This window comes from Nipponia nippon, unplaced genomic scaffold (genome assembly GCF_047370975.1).
Source record: "Nipponia nippon isolate SJK-2023a ecotype South Korea unplaced genomic scaffold, ASM4737097v1 scaffold_41, whole genome shotgun sequence".
Lineage (NCBI taxonomy): Eukaryota > Metazoa > Chordata > Aves > Pelecaniformes > Threskiornithidae > Nipponia > Nipponia nippon.
In genome coordinates, this window is record NW_028262360.1 from 1,018,120 (window position 1) to 1,034,974 (window position 16,855).

Below are 16,855 nucleotides of genomic sequence, written 5' to 3' on the forward strand. Positions count from 1 at the left end.
GTGGGGGTGGGGGGGCTTTGGCTCTGCTCTGGGGGGAGGGGAGGTGGCTCCGGTTGGGGGGGGCCAGGTTTGGGGGGGACCCCGCAACCCCCCAACACCGGGGCTGATGGGGCCGGCGCGGGGGTAGTTCTGGGGCGGGGGTAGTTCTGGGGCGGGGGTCGCGCGGTGACGGCGGTGCCAATGGCGGTGCGGGGGTACTTCTGGTGCGGGGGTACTTCTGGTGCGGCTGTAGCGCGGTGATGGCGGTGCCGATGGTGCCACGGTGGTGCCAATGCCAAGGCCAGGGCAGTGCCGGTGCGGGTGTAGTTCTGGTGCGGGTGTAGCGCGGTGCAGGGGGATGGCGGTGCCAACACCGGTGCAGTGGGGGTGACGATACCGGTGCCGATGCACTGGGACGCTGATGCCGGTGCTTTGGGGTGCTGGTGGGGGTGTGTTGGGGTACCGGTGCCGGTTCAGGTGTGTTGGGGTACCAGTTCGGGTGTGTTAGGGTGTAGGTGTGTTGGGGTGCGGGTGTGTTGGGGTACCAGTGCCAGTTCAGGTGGGTTGGGGTGCCGGTGCCGGTGGTACCAGTGCTGTTTTGGGTGTGTTGGGGTACTGGTGCGGGTGGGGGTGTGTTGGGGTATTGGTTTGGGTGTGTTAGGGTGTAGGTGTGTTGGGGTGCCAGTTCAGGTGTCTCAGGGTGCCGGTAGGGGTGTGTTGGGGTACCGGTGCTGGTGCGGGGGTGTTAGGGTGTAGGTGTGTTGGGGTACCGGTGCCAGTGAGGGTGTCTTGGGGTACCGGTGTCGGTGTGTTGGGGTACCGGTGGGGGTGGGGGTGTGTCAGGGTACCGGTGGGGGTGTGTTGGGGTATTGGTGCCGGTGGGGGTGTGTCAGGGTACCGGTGTCGGTGTGTCGGGGTACCGGTGGGGGTGTGTCGGGGTACCGGTGCCGGTGGGGGTGTGTCAGGGTACCGGTGTCGGTGTGTTGTGGTACCGGTGGGCGTGTGTTGGGGTACCGGTGGGGGTGTGTCAGGGTACCGGTGGGGGTGTGTTGGGGTACCAGTGCCGGTGGGGGTGTGTCAGGGTACCGGTGTCGGTGTGTCGGGGTACCGGTGGGCGTGTGTTGGGGTACCGGTGCCGGTGGGGGTGTCTTGGGGTACCGGTGCCGGTGTGTTGGGGTACCGGTGCCGGTGGGGGTGTGTCAGGGTACCGGTGTCGGGGTACCGGTGGGGGTGCGGGTGTGCCGGGGTACCGGTGGGGTGTGCCGGGACGCGGTCAGAGCTGGTGACAGCGCTCCTGCCGACTGTAGTGCTCGAACTGGCTCTTCCAGCGCATCATGTAGGAGCTCCAGCGGTGAAACTCCAGCCGCCATTGCCGCTCCGCCTCCTCCATCGGGCCCGGCCCCGCTGGGGACCCCGCGCCTCAACGGGGGGGACCCCGAAACCGCCCCCGCGACCCCCAACCAACCCCCCCCGCACCCCCGAACCGGCCCCGGGGCACCACCTCCTCCGGGGGGGGGGTGGGGATGGGACAGGGCCCGTCGTGTCCGCCATGTCCCCAGTGCCACCTCCCCGTGTCCTCCCTCCTTGTCCCCACGTCCCCCACAGCCCCGGTGCCACCTCCCCACGTCCCCATGTCCCCATGTCCCCCACATCCCCAGTGCCACCTCCCCGCGTCCCCATGTCCCCCACGTCCCCGCGTCCCCCACATCCCCAGTGCCACCTCCCCATGTCCCCCACAGCCCCATGTCCCCCATATCCCCAGTGCCACCTCCCCGCGTCCCCCACAGCCCCAGTCCCACGTCCCCACGTCCCCCGCGTCCCCATGTCCCCCACAGCCCCGGTGCCACGTCCCCATGTCCCCCACAGCCCCATGTCCCCCACAGCCCCAGTGCCACCTCCCCATCCCCCGGTCCCACAGCCCCAGTGCCACCTCCCTGTGTCCCCACGTCCCCCACAGCCCCAGTCCCATGTCCCCATGTCCCCCACGTCCCCACGTCCCCCACAGCCCCAGTCCCACGTCCCCATGTCCCCCATGTCCCCCACCTCCCCATGTCCCCCACAGCCCCAGTCCCATGTCCCCACGTCCCCCACAGCCCCGGTGCCACCTCCCCGCGTCCCCATGTCCCCCACAGCCGCGGTGCCACGTCCCCATGTCCTCCATGTCCCCCACAGCCCCAGTCCCACGTCCCACGTCCCCACGTCCCCCACAGCCCCGGTGCCACCTCCCCACGTCCCCGTGTCCCCCACAGCCCCAGTCCCACGTCCCCACGTCCCCATGTCCCCCACAGCCCCATGTCCCCCACATCCCCAGTGCCACCTCCCCGCGTCCCCGTGTCCCCCACAGCCCCAGTCCCACGCCCCCATGTCCCCCACGTCCCCACGTCCCCCACAGCCCCGGTGCCACCTCCCCGCGTCCCCATGTCCCCCACAGCCACGGTGCCACCTCCCCGCGTCCCCACGTCCCCCACAGCCCCGGTGCCACCTCCCCGCGTCCCCACGTCCCCCACAGCCCCAGTCCCATGTCCCCACGTCCCCCCCAGCCCCGGTGCCACCTCCCCGCGTCCCCACGTCCCCCACAGCCCCAGTCCCATGTCCCCACGTCCCCCACAGCCCCGGTGCCACCTCCCCGCGTCCCCACGTCCCCCACAGCCCCAGTCCCACGTCCCCACGTCCTCCATGTCCCCACGTCCCCCACAGCCCCGGTGCCACCTCCCCGCATCCCCGTGTCCCCCACAGCCCCGGTCCCACGTCCCCACGTCCCCCACAGCCCCGGTGCCACCTCCCCGCGTCCCCGCGTCCCCCACAGCCCCGGTGCCACCTCCCCGCGTCCCCGCGTCCCCTCACCGGTGACGTTGAGCAGCTTGGGGAGGAAGCGCGTCCAGAAGGCGCAGGCCTGGGCGCGGAGGCCCTGGGCCACGGCCAGGGGCCGGGCGTTGAGGCGGGCGTAGCGCTGCCCCGCGGCCGTGTACGACGGCCACCGCTGCTCCCGCGCCGACGGCTCGTTGGGGTCCCTGCGGCAGCGGCCTCAGCGGGGCCTGGACCCCGCCCTGCCCCGCCCCGCCCCGCCCCGCCCCATCCAATCCCACCCCAACCACCCCGGCCCAGCCCACCATCCAGCTACGCAGCCTTATCTTCATCTCCCCGTCCGTCCGTCCGTCCGTCCGTCCGTCCGTCCACCCAACCCTTCAGCCAGCCATCCACGCAGGCTTATCGTCATCCCTCCCTCCGTCCGTCCATCCGTCCATCCGTCCATCCACCCGTCCGTCCGTCCACCCAAACCTTCAACCAACCATCCACGCAGGCTTATCTTCATCCGTCCGTCCGTCCGTCCGTCTGTCTGTCCGTCTGTCCATCCATCCATCCATCCATCCATCCATCCGTCCATCTGTCCGTCCGTCCGTCCACCCAACCCTTCAGCCAACCATCCACGCAGGCTTATCGTCATCCCTCCAGCCATCCGTCTGTCCGTCCATCGATCCGTCCATCCGTCCGTCCGTCTGTCCATCCATCCATCCATCCATCCATCCCTCCGTCCGTCCGTCCATCCGTCCACCCAACCCTTCAGCCAACCATCCACGCAGGCTTATCGTCATCCCTCCAGCCATCCGTCTGTCCGTCCATCGATCCATCCGTCCGTCCGTCCGTCTGTCCACCCAACCATCCACGCAGGCTTATCTTCATCTCCCCATCCGTCCGTCCGTCCGTCTGTCCATCCATCGATCCCTCTATCCGTCCATCCATCCGTCCGTCCACCCAACCCTTCAACCAACCATCAACGCAGGCTTATCGTCATCCCTCCATCCGTCCGTCCGTCCGTCCGTCCATCCGTCCGTCCATCCATCCATCTGTCCACCCAACCCTTCAACCAGCCATCCACGCAGGCTTATCTTCAGCCCTCCATCCATCTGTCCATCTGTCTGTCCATCCGTCCATCCCTCCATCCATCCATCCGTCCATCCGTCTGTCCACCCAACCATCCACGCAGGCTTACCTTCAGCCCTCCCTCCATCCGTCTGTCCGTCCATCTGTCCCTCCAACCCTTCAACCAGCCATCTAGGTAGGCTTATCTTCATCCCTCCCTCCATCCGTCCGTCTGTCTGTCCATCTGTCCATCCCTCCATCCATCCGTCCGTCCACCCGACCATCCACGCAGGCTTATCTTCAGCCCTCCCTCCATCCGTCTGTCCGTCTGTCTGTCCAACCCTTCAACCAACCATCCACGCAGGCTTATCTTCATCCCTCCATCCATCTGTCCATCTGTCCGTCCATCCATCCATCCATCCGTCCATCCGTCCGTCCACCCGACCATCCACGCAGGCTTACCTTCAGCCCTTCCTCCATCCGTCTGTCCGTCCATCTGTCCCTCCAACCCTTCAACCAGCCATCTAGGTAGGCTTATCTTCATCCCTCCCTCCATCCGTCCGTCTGTCTGTCCATCTGTCCATCCCTCCATCCATCCGTCCATCCGTCCGTCCACCCGACCATCCACGCAGGCTTATCTTCAGCCCTCCCTCCATCCGTCCGTCTGTCTGTCCATCTGTCCATCCCTCCATCCGTCCGTCCATCCGTCCGTCCACCCAACCCTTCAACCAACCATCCACGCAGGCTTATCTTCATCCCTCCATCCATCTGTCCATCTGTCTGTCCATCCGTCCGTCCGTCCATCCGTCCGTCCACCCGACCATCCACGCAGGCTTACCTTCAGCCCTCCCTCCGTCCGTCCGTCCGTCCGTCCGTCCACCCGACCATCCACGCAGGCTTACCTTCAGCCCTCCCTCCATCCAACCCTTCGACCGCCACGGGCTCATCTCCATCCCCTCCCCACCCCCGCCACCCCCACCCCCCACCCCTCCCCCCCACCCCCCACCCCCGCCTACCCGGTACGCGCGAAGTTGCCCCAGTAGCGCATGATCCTGCGGCTGAGCTGCTCCTCCTCCGCCGTGTAGTTGAGGGCGGGGTTGAGGGGTTGCCCGAAGACGAACTCGATCTCGTAGCCGTGAGGAACCCCCATCCACGGCGGCCACAGCAGATTGGACGCTCGGTGGTCGAAGAGGTAAGCGAAAACCGTCCCGCCCCGCTCCGCCCAGCGTTGGGCGAAGTGCATCAGGGGACAGACCACGTTGTGGTCGCCTACGATGTCATCCAACGCCTCTCGGTTCTTCACGGGGTTGTCTTGGTCCAACCAATCGGTGTACTGCAAGACCACCGCCTCCGCCGCCAGCTCGTTGGCTTGGGGTACCCCCAACCTCACCCCCCCTAAAAACTCCTCCCGGCTAATGAGGCTCTCGTTGTCTTTCCCGAAACCCGGCACCCCGTAGACCAAGAAGTAGGTGCCTTCATCTTGGACGGCTCCCAGGAGCACCTCGGCCTCGGGGCGCCCACCGGCCCCCAACAACGCTTCGGGGGTGTCCACCAAAAAGTCTCCGTCCACCACCGGCACGAAGGCGAAGCGGAAGATGCCTTGTTGAGGCAACACCGCCGCCTCTTGCTCTACCAACTCCAACGGCGTCTTGGCCCGGAGACAACCCAACAGCTCCGTCTCGTTGGCGCCGGCGCCGCCGTCGCCGCAGCCCACCAGTTTGGCCAGCGTGGCCGCTCGGCGCCGGCCCTCCGCCGCCCCCACGGTGGCCCAAGGACCGTTGGGGGACCCGCTCTGAAGGACGGCGCGGCGAAAGAGGGGGCGGCTGGTGGTGGACAACAAGTGCAAGCCGACGGAGGCGGCGCCGGCGCTTTCCCCGAAGAGGGTGACGGCGCCGGCGTCTCCGCCGAAGGCCCCGACGTTGTCCCGAACCCACCTCAACGCCAAACGTTGATCCAACAACCCGACGTTCCCCGGTGCTTCGGGGTGACCCGGTAAAGCCAAAAAACCCAAAGCACCGACGCGGTAGTTCATGGAGACCACCACCACCCCTTCGGCGGCGGCGAGGTAGCGTCCATCGTAGACGTCCAAGGAGGCGGCCCCGCTGTAGAAGCCACCGCCGTAGATCCAAACCAAAACGGGGACGGCGGCGGAAGGACGAGGAACCGGTACCCAAACGTTGAGGTAGAGACAATCTTCGCTCATCTCTCGGTTGGGGTTCCACATCTCGGAACCCCCGAACCCGGGGAACATGGTGTCCACCGCCTGGTAACAAGCGTGATGGTGGGACGAAGCATCCAAGACGCCGTGCCAAGGTCTCGCCGGTCGCGGGGGTCGGAACCGAAGGTGACCCAAGGGGGGTTCGGCGTAAGGGATCCCCAAAAAGGCGGTGACGTGGTTGGCGCCGGCCGGCAGACGGATGCCCCTCACCGGGCCGCCGGTGGTGGAGACCAGCAGCTCGGCGGCGGTGGCCGGGGCGGTGGAGAGGAGGAGGAGGAGGAGGAGAACCGGGAACGCCGGGAACGCCGGGAAGGCCCGGCCCCCCATGGCGCAGGCGGCTGCGGGGAGAGATGGAGTTGGGGGAGGGGGGGGATTGGGGGGGGGGGCTGCACTGCAATGGGATCCATGGGGTTGGGGGGCACCCGTGGGGCTGGGGTGCCCCCCAGCACCACCAGTGCCCCCCAGTGCCCCCCAGCACGACCAGTGCCCTCCAGCACCACCAGTACCCCCTCCAGCACCACCAGTGCCCCCCAGCACCACCAGTACCCCCCAGCACCACCAGTGCCCCCCAGTGCCCCCCAGCACGACCAGTGCCCTCCAGCACCACCAGTACCCCCTCCAGCACCACCAGTGCCCCCCAGCACCACCAGTACCCCCTCCAGCACCACCAGTGCCCCCCCAGCACCACCAGTGCCCTCCAGTGCCCCCCAGCACCACCAGTGCCCCCCAGTGCCCCCCCAGCACAACCAGTGCCCTCCAGCACCACCAGTACCCCCTCCAGCACCACCAGTGCCCCCCCAGCACCACCAGTGCCCTCCAGTGCCCCCCCAGCACCACCAGTGCCCCCCAGTGCCCCCCAGCACAACCAGTGCCCTCCAGCACCACCAGTACCCCCTCCAGCACCACCAGTGCCCCCCCAGCACCACCAGTGCCCCCCAGTGCCTCCCCAGCACCACCAGTGCCCCCCCCCAGCACCACCAGCGTCACCAGTTCTCCCCAGTGCCCTCCCCAGCACCACCAGTGCCCCCCAGTGCCTCCCCCAGCACCACCAGTGCCCCCCCCAGCACCACCAGCATCACCAGTGCCTGCCCCAGCACTACCAGTGCCCCCCAGTGCCTCCCCAGCACCACCAGTGCCCCCCCCAGCACCACCAGCGTCACCAGTTCTCCCCAGTGCCCTCCCCAGCACCACCAGTGCCCCCCAGTGCCTCCCCCAGCACCACCAGTGCCCCCCAGCACCACCAGCATCACCAGTTCTCCCCAGTGCCCTCCCCAGCACCACCAGTGCACCCCAGTGACCCCCCATCACCACCAGTGCCCCCCAGTGCCCCCCCAGCACCACCAGTGCCTGCCCCAGCACTACCAGTGCCCCCCAGTGCCTCCCCAGCACCACCAGTGCCCCCCCAGCACCACCAGCGTCACCAGTTCTCCCCAGTGCCCTCCCCAGCATCACCAGTGACTCCCGGTGCCCCCATCACCACCAGTGTCCCCCAGTGCCCCCCCATCACCACCAGTGCCCTCCAGTGCCCCCCCCCAGCACGACCAGTGCCCTCCAGTACCACCAGTGCCCCCCCAGCACCACCAGTGCTCCCTCAGCACCACCAGTGCCCTCCAGTGCCCCCCCAGCACGACCAGTGCCCTCCAGTACCACCAGTGCCCCCCCAGTACCACCAGTGCTCCCCCCAGCACCACCAGTGCCTCCCAGTGCCCCCCCAACACCACCAGTGCCCCCCAGCACCACCAGTGCCCCCCAGTGCCCCCCAGCATCACCAGTGACTCCCAGTGCCCCCCAGCACCACCAGTGCCCCCCAGCACCACCAGTGCCCCCCAGTGCCTCCCCAGCACCACCAGTGCCACCACCAGTGCCTCCCAGTGCCCCCCAGTGCCTCCCAGTGCCCACCCAGCACCACCAGTGCCCCCCAGTGCCCCCCCAGCACCTCCAGTGCCTCCCAGTGCACCCCCCAGCACCACCAGTGCCCCCCCACACCACCAGTGCCCCCCCAGCACCACCAGTGCCCCCCCCAGTACCACCAGTGCCCCCCTGGTGGCTTGGCCGCGGCCGTGGGGCAGGGCTGTGGGGCAGGGCCCTGCTATGGGGCAGGGTCCCGCTATGGGGCAGGCCATCGCTATGGGGCAGGCCCCCGCTATGGGGCAGGCCCCCCGCTATGGGGCAGGGCCCCGCTATGGGGCAGGCCCCCTGCTATGTGGCACCCCCGCTATGGGGCAGGCCATCGCTATGGGGCAGGCCCCCTGCTATGGGGCAGGCCCCCCGCTATGGGGCAGGCCATCGCTATGGGGCAGGCCCCCTGCTATGGGGCAGGCCCCCCGCTATGGGGCAGGCCATCGCTATGGGGCAGGCCCCCTGCTATGGGGCAGGCCCCCCGCTATGGGGCAGGCCATCGCTATGGGGCAGGCCATCGCTATGGGGCAGGCCCCCTGCTATGGGGCAGGCCCCCCGCTATGGGGCAGGCCCCCCGCTATGGGGCAGGCCATCGCTATGGGGCAGGGCCCCCCATAGCCCCCCCGCAGCCGTGGGGCCGGGGCAGGTGGCGGCTCCCGAAATAGCCCCATAAATCCCCCGGTGGAAACGGGGGGGGGGGGGGAGGGGGGGGCACACGCGTGTGCAAGCGGGGGCGGGGGGGGGGGGGCACACGCGTGTAACGGCACCGGCAAGAGGGAGCCCCACAGGGGGCCCCAGCCCCTATAGATCTCACCCTATAGAGAGCCCCAGCCCCTATAGATCTGGCCCCGTAGGGAGCCCCAGCCCCTATAGATCTCACCCTATAGGGAGCTCCAGCCCCTATAGATCTGGCCGCATAGGGAGCCCCAGCCCCCATAGATAGGGAGCCCCATAGGGAGCCCCAGCCCCTATAGATCTCACCCTATAGAGAGCCCCAGCCCCTATAGATCTGGCCCCATAGGGAGCCCCAGCCCCCATAGATAGGGAGCCCCATAGGGAGCCCCAGCCCCTATAGATCTCACCCTATAGAGAGCCCCAGCCCCTATAGATCTGGCCGCATAGGGAGCCCCAGCCCCTATAGATCTGGCCCCATAGGGAGCCCCAGCCCCTATACAGCCAGCCCCGTAGAGCCCTGCCCCATAGGGAGACCCCCCCCCCATCCCCTATACATCCATAGGGAGACAGCCACCCCCTATATACCCAGCCCTACAGAGCCCTGCCCCATAGGGACACCCGGCCCCTATAGATCCATAGGGAGATGCCCAGCACCTATACACCCAGCCCCATACAGCCCTGCCCTATAGGGAGACCCCATCCCCTATAGACCCATAGGGAGACCCACCCCTCCCCTATAGACCCACAGGGAGACACCCCCCTCCCCTATACATCCATAGGGAGACCCCCCCCATCCTCTATAGACCCATAGGGAGACGCCCAACCCCTATAGATCCACAGGGAGACCCCCCCCATCCCCTATAGACCCATAGGGAGACGCCCAACCCCTATAGATCCACAGGGAGACCCCCCCCACCCCCTATAGATCCTATAAGGAGCCCCCCACCCCCTATAGACCCACAGGGAGACCCCCCCACCCCCTATAGATCCTATAAGGAGCCCCCCCACCCCCTATACATCCATAGGGAGACCCCCCCACCCCCCATACCCGCAGCCCCCCAGAGCCCTGCCCCATAGGCGCCCCCCCGTCCCCTATAGCCCCGCCCCCCCATAGGCGCCCCCCGTCCCCTTTGGACCCCCAGGGAGGCGCCCAGCCCCACCCGGCCCCGCCCTATAGGGAGCGCCCCTCCCCCCCCCGCAAGTGGTACCCGAGGGTGGGGCTGGGGGGGGGGGAGGGGGGCAGTGGGGCGGGGTGGGGGAGGGGGTGGGGGGCAGTGGGGAGGGGGGATGGGGGGGTGGGGGAGGGGATGGGGGGCAGTGGGGGGTGGGGATGGGGGGATGGGGGGTGGGGGAGGGGATGGGGGCAGTGGGGGGTGGGGATGGAGGGGGATGGGGGGTGGGGGGGCAATGGGGGGGTGGGGATGGGGGGATGGGGGGCAATGGGGGGTGGGGATGGAGGGGGATGGGGGGTGGGGGGGGGCAATGGGGGGTGGGGATGGGGGGATGGGGGGCAATGGGGGGTGGGGATGGAGGGGGATGGGGGTGGGGGGGCAATGGGGGGTGGGGATGGGGGGATGGGGGGCAATGGGGGGGTGGGGATGGAGGGGGATGGGGGGCGGAGGGAGATGGAGGATAATGGGGGGCGATGGGGGGCGATGGGGGGGGGGGGATGGGGGGATGGGGGTGGGGGAGGGGGCCCGGGGCCGGACCCGCGCTCGCCTCTCTCCTGCGCCGCTTCTGCTCCGGCGTCTGGAAAACACCGGGGGGGGAAGGGTTAAATGGGGGGGGAGGGGGAGGGATCACATGGAGCCGCCCCTCCCCCGCCGCTGCAGTGCCGGCCCTCCCCCAGGCCGGGGGGACCCGGGAGTCCGGGGTGGGGGGGGGGGGGGGGGGGGGGCGGACCCCCCCCCCGCCCCCCAACACTGGGGGGGGTGTCCTGGGGGGTGGGTGCTGCCCCACTGCTGCCCCACCGCACTGCACTGCCCCATAACTGCCCCACTGCCCTGCCCTGCCCCACTGCTGCCCCACTGCTGCCCCATAACTGCCCCATAACTGCCCCACTGCTGCCCCACTGCCCTGCCCTGCCCCACTCGTGCCCCACTGCTCCCCCATAACTGCCCCACTGCTGCCCCATAACTGCCCCATAACTGCCCCACTGCTGCCCCACTGCCCTGCCCTGCCCCACTGCTGCCCCATAACTGCCCCACTGCTGCCCCACTGCCCTGCCCTGCCCCACTGCTGCCCCATAACTGCCTCACTGCTGCCCCACTGCTGCCCCATAACTGCCCCACTGCCCTGCCCCATTGCTCTGCATTGCCCCATTGCTGCCCCACTGCCCTGCCCCATAAGTGCCCCATTGCACTGCCCCACTGCTGCCCCCATTGCTCTGCATTGCCCCACTGCCCTGCCCCATTGCTGCCCCATAACTGCCCTGCCCCATAACTGCCCCATTGCTCTGCATTGCCCCATTGCTGCCCCACTGCTGCCCCACTGCTGCCCCATAACTGGCCTGCCCCATAACTGCCCCATTGCTCTGCATTGCCCCACTGCCCTGCCCCATTGCTGCCCCACTGCTGCCCCATAACTGCCCTGCCCCATAACTGCCCCATTGCTGCCCCATTGCTCTGCATTGCCCCATTGCTGCCCCACTGCTGCCCCACTGCCCTGCCCTGCCCCATAGATGCCCCATAGCTGCCCCACTGCTGCCCCCCCGCCCCGCCTGGGGGCGCTCTTCTCCTCCCCTGCCCCGCCCCCCCGCCCCTCCCCCCGGGGGCCCGGGCGCCCCTCCCCCCTCCCCCCCCCCCGCAGCCGGGCTATAATTGGCCCGGGGAACCCGAGACGGGCGGGGGGCGGGGCCCCCCCGGTCCCGGGGGGGGGGGGGGAGGGGCGTAAGCACACGCGTGGGCCACCGGGACCCCTAGATTTCACATACGTGGGCCACCAGGACCCCTCGATTGCCCATGCGTGGCCAGCAGGACCCCACGATTGCCCACGTGGCCACCAGGACCCCATATTGCCCGTGTGGCCACCAGGACCCTTTGATTGCCCGTGTGGCCACCAGGACCCCTATATTTCACGTACATGGGCCACCAGGAGCCCTCGATTGCCCACGTGGCCACCAGGACCCCTATATTTCACATACATGGGCCACCAGGACCCCTCGATTGCCCACGTGGCCACCAGGACCCCTATATTTCACATACATGGGCCACCAGGACCCCTCGATTGCCCACGTGGCCACCAGGACCCCTAGATTGCCCGTGTGGCCAACCAGGACCCCTCGATTGCCCACGTGGCCACCAGGACCCCTCGATTGCCCGCGTGGCCACCAGGACCCCTATATTGCCCGTGTGGCCACCAGGACCCCTATATTTCACATACATGGGCCACCTGGACCCCTCGATTGCCCACGTGGCCACCAGGACCCCTATATTGCCCGTGTGGCCACCAGGACCCCTCGATTGCCCACGTGGCCACCAGGACCCCTAGATTGCCCGCGTGGCCACCAGGACCCCTCGATTGCCCACGTGGCCACCAGGAGCCCTCGATTGCCCGCGTGGCCACCGGGAGCCCTGGGTTGCCCCTGGGTGGCCAGCGGCCGGGCGTGCCGGGCGCGCGTCCTTGGGGCGCCCGTCCCTCCCCACCCATGGGTGCCGCGGCACCCGCGTCACCAACCGGGCAAAGGGCGCCCGGCCCCGCCCGGCCCCGCCCGCGGGGGAACCTTGGGCGGGTGCGGGGGTGACGTCAACAGGGTGGGGGTGAGGGGACGTCACCACAGGGACACCCCGACACCCGCACTGGGGAGACTGGGAGACACTGGGGGGACCCCGCATCTGTCCCTGCACCCCCCCTTATCCTCCCGTGGCCCCGTCCCCACGTCCCCACCAGGAACTGGGACAGCCCCAGTGGCCCCCATTCCCACCATGAACTGGGACAACCCCCCATGGCTCCCATCCCCACGTCCCCACCAACCCTGAGAACGTCCCCGTGTCCCCGTGTCCCCACCAACCCTGAGAACGTCCCCATGTCCCCACGTCCCCACCAACCCTGAGAACGTCCCCATGTCCCCATGTCCCCACCAACCCTGAGAATGTCCCCGTGCCCCCGTGTCCCACGTCCCCACCAACCCTGAGAACGTCCCCATGTCCCCGTGTCCCCATGTCCCCACCAACCCTGAGAATGTCCCCATGTCCCCATGTCCCCACCAACCCTGAGAACGTCCCCGTGTCCCCACCAACCCTGAGAACATCCCCATGTCCCCATGTCCCACGTCCCCACCAACCCTGAGAACGTCTCCATGTCCCCGTGTCCCCACCAACCCTGAGAACGTCCCCATGTCCCCACCAACCCTGAGAACATCCCCATGTCCCCATGTCCCACGTCCCCACCAACCCTGAGAACGTCCCCATGTCCCCGTGTCCCCACCAACCCTGAGAACATCGCCATGTCCCCATGTCCCACGTCCCCACCAACCCTGAGAACGTCCCTGTGTCCCCCATCCCCACCAACCCTGAGAACGTCCCCATGTCCCCGTGTCCCCACCAACGCTGAGAACGTCCCCGTGTCCCCACGTCCCCACCAACCCCCACCCCCGGCTCTCCTCACCCCCAGGGTGCCACCACCCATTTACCACCCAACCCAGGCAAACCCAGCCCCAGCGGGTGTCCCCGGCATGAAGGAAGTGCCACCCGCCAGCGGGCACGGCCACGATGACACCATTCTGCCGCGTGCCTGTCACCCTGCCTGCCACACCCTCCCCCCCCCTGTCACCCTTATCTCACAGCCGAAATGGTGGGGACAAAGGTCCGAGCCACCCCCCCACCCCCGCCTTCATATTTCCCCGGCCACCCCCCGGTGACGGGGTTCAGTCGGCGGCTGGCGGCACGGAGGAAGGAGAGGGCGAGGGTGACAGCCATGGCGGGGGGGAGGCGCGGGTGGGCGATGGTCCTCCTCAGCTGCCTGGTGGCAGGTGAGTTTGGGGACCCACCAGGAAGGGTGGGAGAAGACGGCGGGAGAGGGTCCACGCGCAAGCCTGGACGCGGTTGCGGGAGGAGGAGGAGGGGGAGGGGGAAGGCGGTGGTCGGCCCGGTGGGAGGCTGTTGGGTGGGGGATGTGGTGGGGAGAGGGCGGGGGGGCAGGGGGCAGTACTGACCTGCACCACCGCCCCGGACCCTGGAACCACGTGCACTGATTCCACCTCCACAGAGATGTACTCCACAACACCCGCCAGCACCTCAGCACAGGAATCCACTCCAACCGTCTTCACCGCTGGAGCCGCCTCCACAGACGTGGCCTCCACAACACCCGCCACCACCTCCGCACCGGCCTCCACTGCCACCTGCTCCACCACTGGAGAAACGTTCAAAGACGTGGCCTCCACAACACCCGCCACCACCTCCACAACGGCCTCCACTGCCACCTGCTCCACCACTGGAGCAACGTCCGCACACATGGCCTCCACAACACCCACCACCACCTCCGCACCGGCCTCCACCGCCGCCTTCTCCACCCCTGGAGCCGCCTCCACAGACGTGGCCTCCACAACACCCGCCACCACCTCCGCACCGGCCTCCACCGCCGCCTTCTCCACCCCTGGAGCCGCCTCCACAGACGTGGCCTCCACAACACCCGCCACCACCTCCGCACCGGCCTCCACCGCCGCCTTCTCCACCCCTGGAGCCGCCTCCACAGACGTGGCCTCCACAACACCCGCCACCACCTCCGCACCGGCCTCCACTAACGCCGCCTTCTCCACCGCCACTGGAGCCGCCTCCACAGACGTGGCCTCCACAACACCCGCCACCACCTCCGCACCGGCCTCCACTGCCGCCTTCTCCACCCCTGGAGCCGCCTCCACAGACGTGGCCTCCACAACACCCGCCACCACCTCCGCACCGGCCTCCACCGCCGCCTTCTCCACCCCTGGAGCCGCCTCCACAGACGTGGCCTCCACAACACCCGCCACCACCTCCGCACCGGCCTCCACCGCCGCCTTCTCCACCCCTGGAGCCGCCTCCACAGACGTGGCCTCCACAACACCCGCCACCACCTCCGGACCGGCCTCCACTGCCGCCTTCTCCACCCCTGGAGCCGCCTCCACAGACGTGGCCTCCACAACACCCGCCACCACCTCTGCACCGGCCTCCACTGCCGCCTTCTCCACCCCTGGAGCCGCCTCCACAGACGTGGCCTCCACAACACCCGCCACCACCTCCGCACCGGCCTCCACTGCCGCCTTCTCCACCCCTGGAGCCGCCTCCACAGACGTGGCCTCCACAACACCCGCCACCACCTCCGCACCGGCCTCCACCGCCGCCTTCTCCACCCCTGGAGCCGCCTCCACAGACGTGGCCTCCACAACACCCGCCACCACCTCCGCACCGGCCTCCACCGCCGCCTTCTCCACCCCTGGAGCCGCCTCCACAGACGTGGCCTCCACAACACCCGCCACCACCTCCGCACCGGCCTCCACTGCCGCCTTCTCCACCCCTGGAGCCGCCTCCACAGACGTGGCCTCCACAACACCCGCCACCACCTCCGCACCGGCCTCCACTGCCGCCTTCTCCACCCCTGGAGCCGCCTCCACAGACGTGGCCTCCACAACACCCGCCACCACCTCCGCACCGGCCTCCACCGCCGCCTTCTCCACCCCTGGAGCCGCCTCCACAGACGTGGCCTCCACAACACCCGCCACCACCTCCGCACCGGCCTCCACCGCCGCCTTCTCCACCCCTGGAGCCGCCTCCACAGACGTGGCCTCCACAACACCCGCCACCACCTCCGCACCGGCCTCCACTGCCGCCTTCTCCACCCCTGGAGAAACCTCCACAGACGTGGCCTCCACAACACCCGCCACCACCTCCGCACCGGCCTCCACTGCCGCCTTCTCCACCCCTGGAGCCGCCTCCACAGACGTGGCCTCCACAACACCCGCCACCACCTCCGCACCGGCCTCCACTGCCGCCTTCTCCACCCCTGGAGCCGCCTCCACAGACGTGGCCTCCACAACACCCGCCACCACCTCCGCACCGGCCTCCACTGCCGCCTTCTCCACCCCTGGAGCCGCCTCCACAGACGTGGCCTCCACAACACCCGCCACCACCTCCGCACCGGCCTCCACCGCCGCCTTCTCCACCCCTGGAGCCGCCTCCACAGACGTGGCCTCCACAACACCCGCCACCACCTCCGCACCGGCCTCCACCGCCGCCTTCTCCACCCCTGGAGCCGCCTCCACAGACGTGGCCTCCACAACACCCGCCACCACCTCCGCACCGGCCTCCACCGCCGCCTTCTCCACCCCTGGAGCCGCCTCCACAGACGTGGCCTCCACAACACCCGCCACCACCTCCGCACCGGCCTCCACTGCCGCCTTCTCCACCCCTGGAGCCGCCTCCACAGACGTGGCCTCCACAACACCCGCCACCACCTCCGCACCGGCCTCCACTGCCGCCTTCTCCACCCCTGGAGCCGCCTCCACAGACGTGGCCTCCACAACACCCGCCACCACCTCCGCACCGGCCTCCACTGCCGCCTTCTCCACCCCTGGAGCCGCCTCCACAGACGTGGCCTCCACAACACCCGCCACCACCTCTGCACCGGCCTCCACCTGCCGCCTTCTCCACCCCTGGAGAAACCTCCACAGACGTGGCCTCCACAACACCCGCCACCACCTCCGCACCGGCCTCCACCGCCGCCTTCTCCACCCCTGGAGCCGCCTCCACAGACGTGGCCTCCACAACACCCGCCACCACCTCCGCACCGGCCTCCACTGCCGCCTTCTCCACCCCTGGAGCCGCCTCCACAGACGTGGCCTCCACAACACCCGCCACCACCTCCGCACCGGCCTCCACTGCCGCCTTCTCCACCCCTGGAGCCGCCTCCACAGACGTGGCCTCCACAACACCCGCCACCACCTCCGCACCGGCCTCCACTGCCGCCTTCTCCACCCCTGGAGAAACCTCCACAGACGTGGCCTCCACAACACCCGCCACCACCTCCGCACCGGCCTCCACCGCCGCCTTCTCCACCCCTGGAGCCGCCTCCACAGACGTGGCCTCCACAACACCCGCCACCACCTCCGCACCGGCCTCCACCGCCGCCTTCTCCACCCCTGGAGCCGCCTCCACAGACGTGGCCTCCACAACACCCGCCACCACCTCCGCACCGGCCTCCACTGCCGCCTTCTCCACCCCTGGAGCCGCCTCCACAGACGTGGCCTCCACA

At 69.1% G+C, this 16,855-nt stretch overlaps 1 protein-coding gene across 2 annotated transcripts; it reads right to left on the reverse strand.

Moving 5' to 3' along the window:
* Nucleotides 1-10,409, reverse strand: ACHE (acetylcholinesterase (Yt blood group)). 2 transcript variants are annotated; one of them, XM_087777817.1, is made up of 4 exons: nucleotides 10,342-10,409; nucleotides 4,857-6,396; nucleotides 2,824-2,990; nucleotides 1-1,383 (listed from the first exon to the last, which is right to left on the reverse strand). In XM_087777817.1, exons 2-4 carry the CDS (start codon nucleotides 6,383-6,385, stop codon nucleotides 1,253-1,255), a joined length of 1,827 nt encoding a protein of 608 aa, XP_087633943.1. In that variant the 5' UTR covers nucleotides 6,386-6,396; nucleotides 10,342-10,409; the 3' UTR covers nucleotides 1-1,252. The 2 variants fall into 2 exon arrangements, with proteins under 2 accessions (XP_087633943.1, XP_087633944.1); XM_087777818.1 differs by having other exon boundaries at nucleotides 10,352-10,388.
* Between the last annotated feature and the right edge of the window lie 6,446 nt (nucleotides 10,410-16,855).

Excerpts from the sequence above, each read along its gene's own strand:
- ACHE (XM_087777817.1), bottom strand. The coding sequence starts at position 6,385 with ATGGGGGGCCGGGCCTTCCCGGCGTTCCCGGCGTTCCCGGTTCTCCTC. Across the intron at positions 2,991-4,856 it reads GGCAACTTCGCGCGTACCGG|GGACCCCAACGAGCCGTCGG; the intron begins GTAGGCGGGGGT and ends CCGCTGCCGCAG. Across the intron at positions 1,384-2,823 it reads CAAGCTGCTCAACGTCACCG|CGGGGCCGGGCCCGATGGAG; the intron begins GTGAGGGGACGC and ends CGGGGTCCCCAG.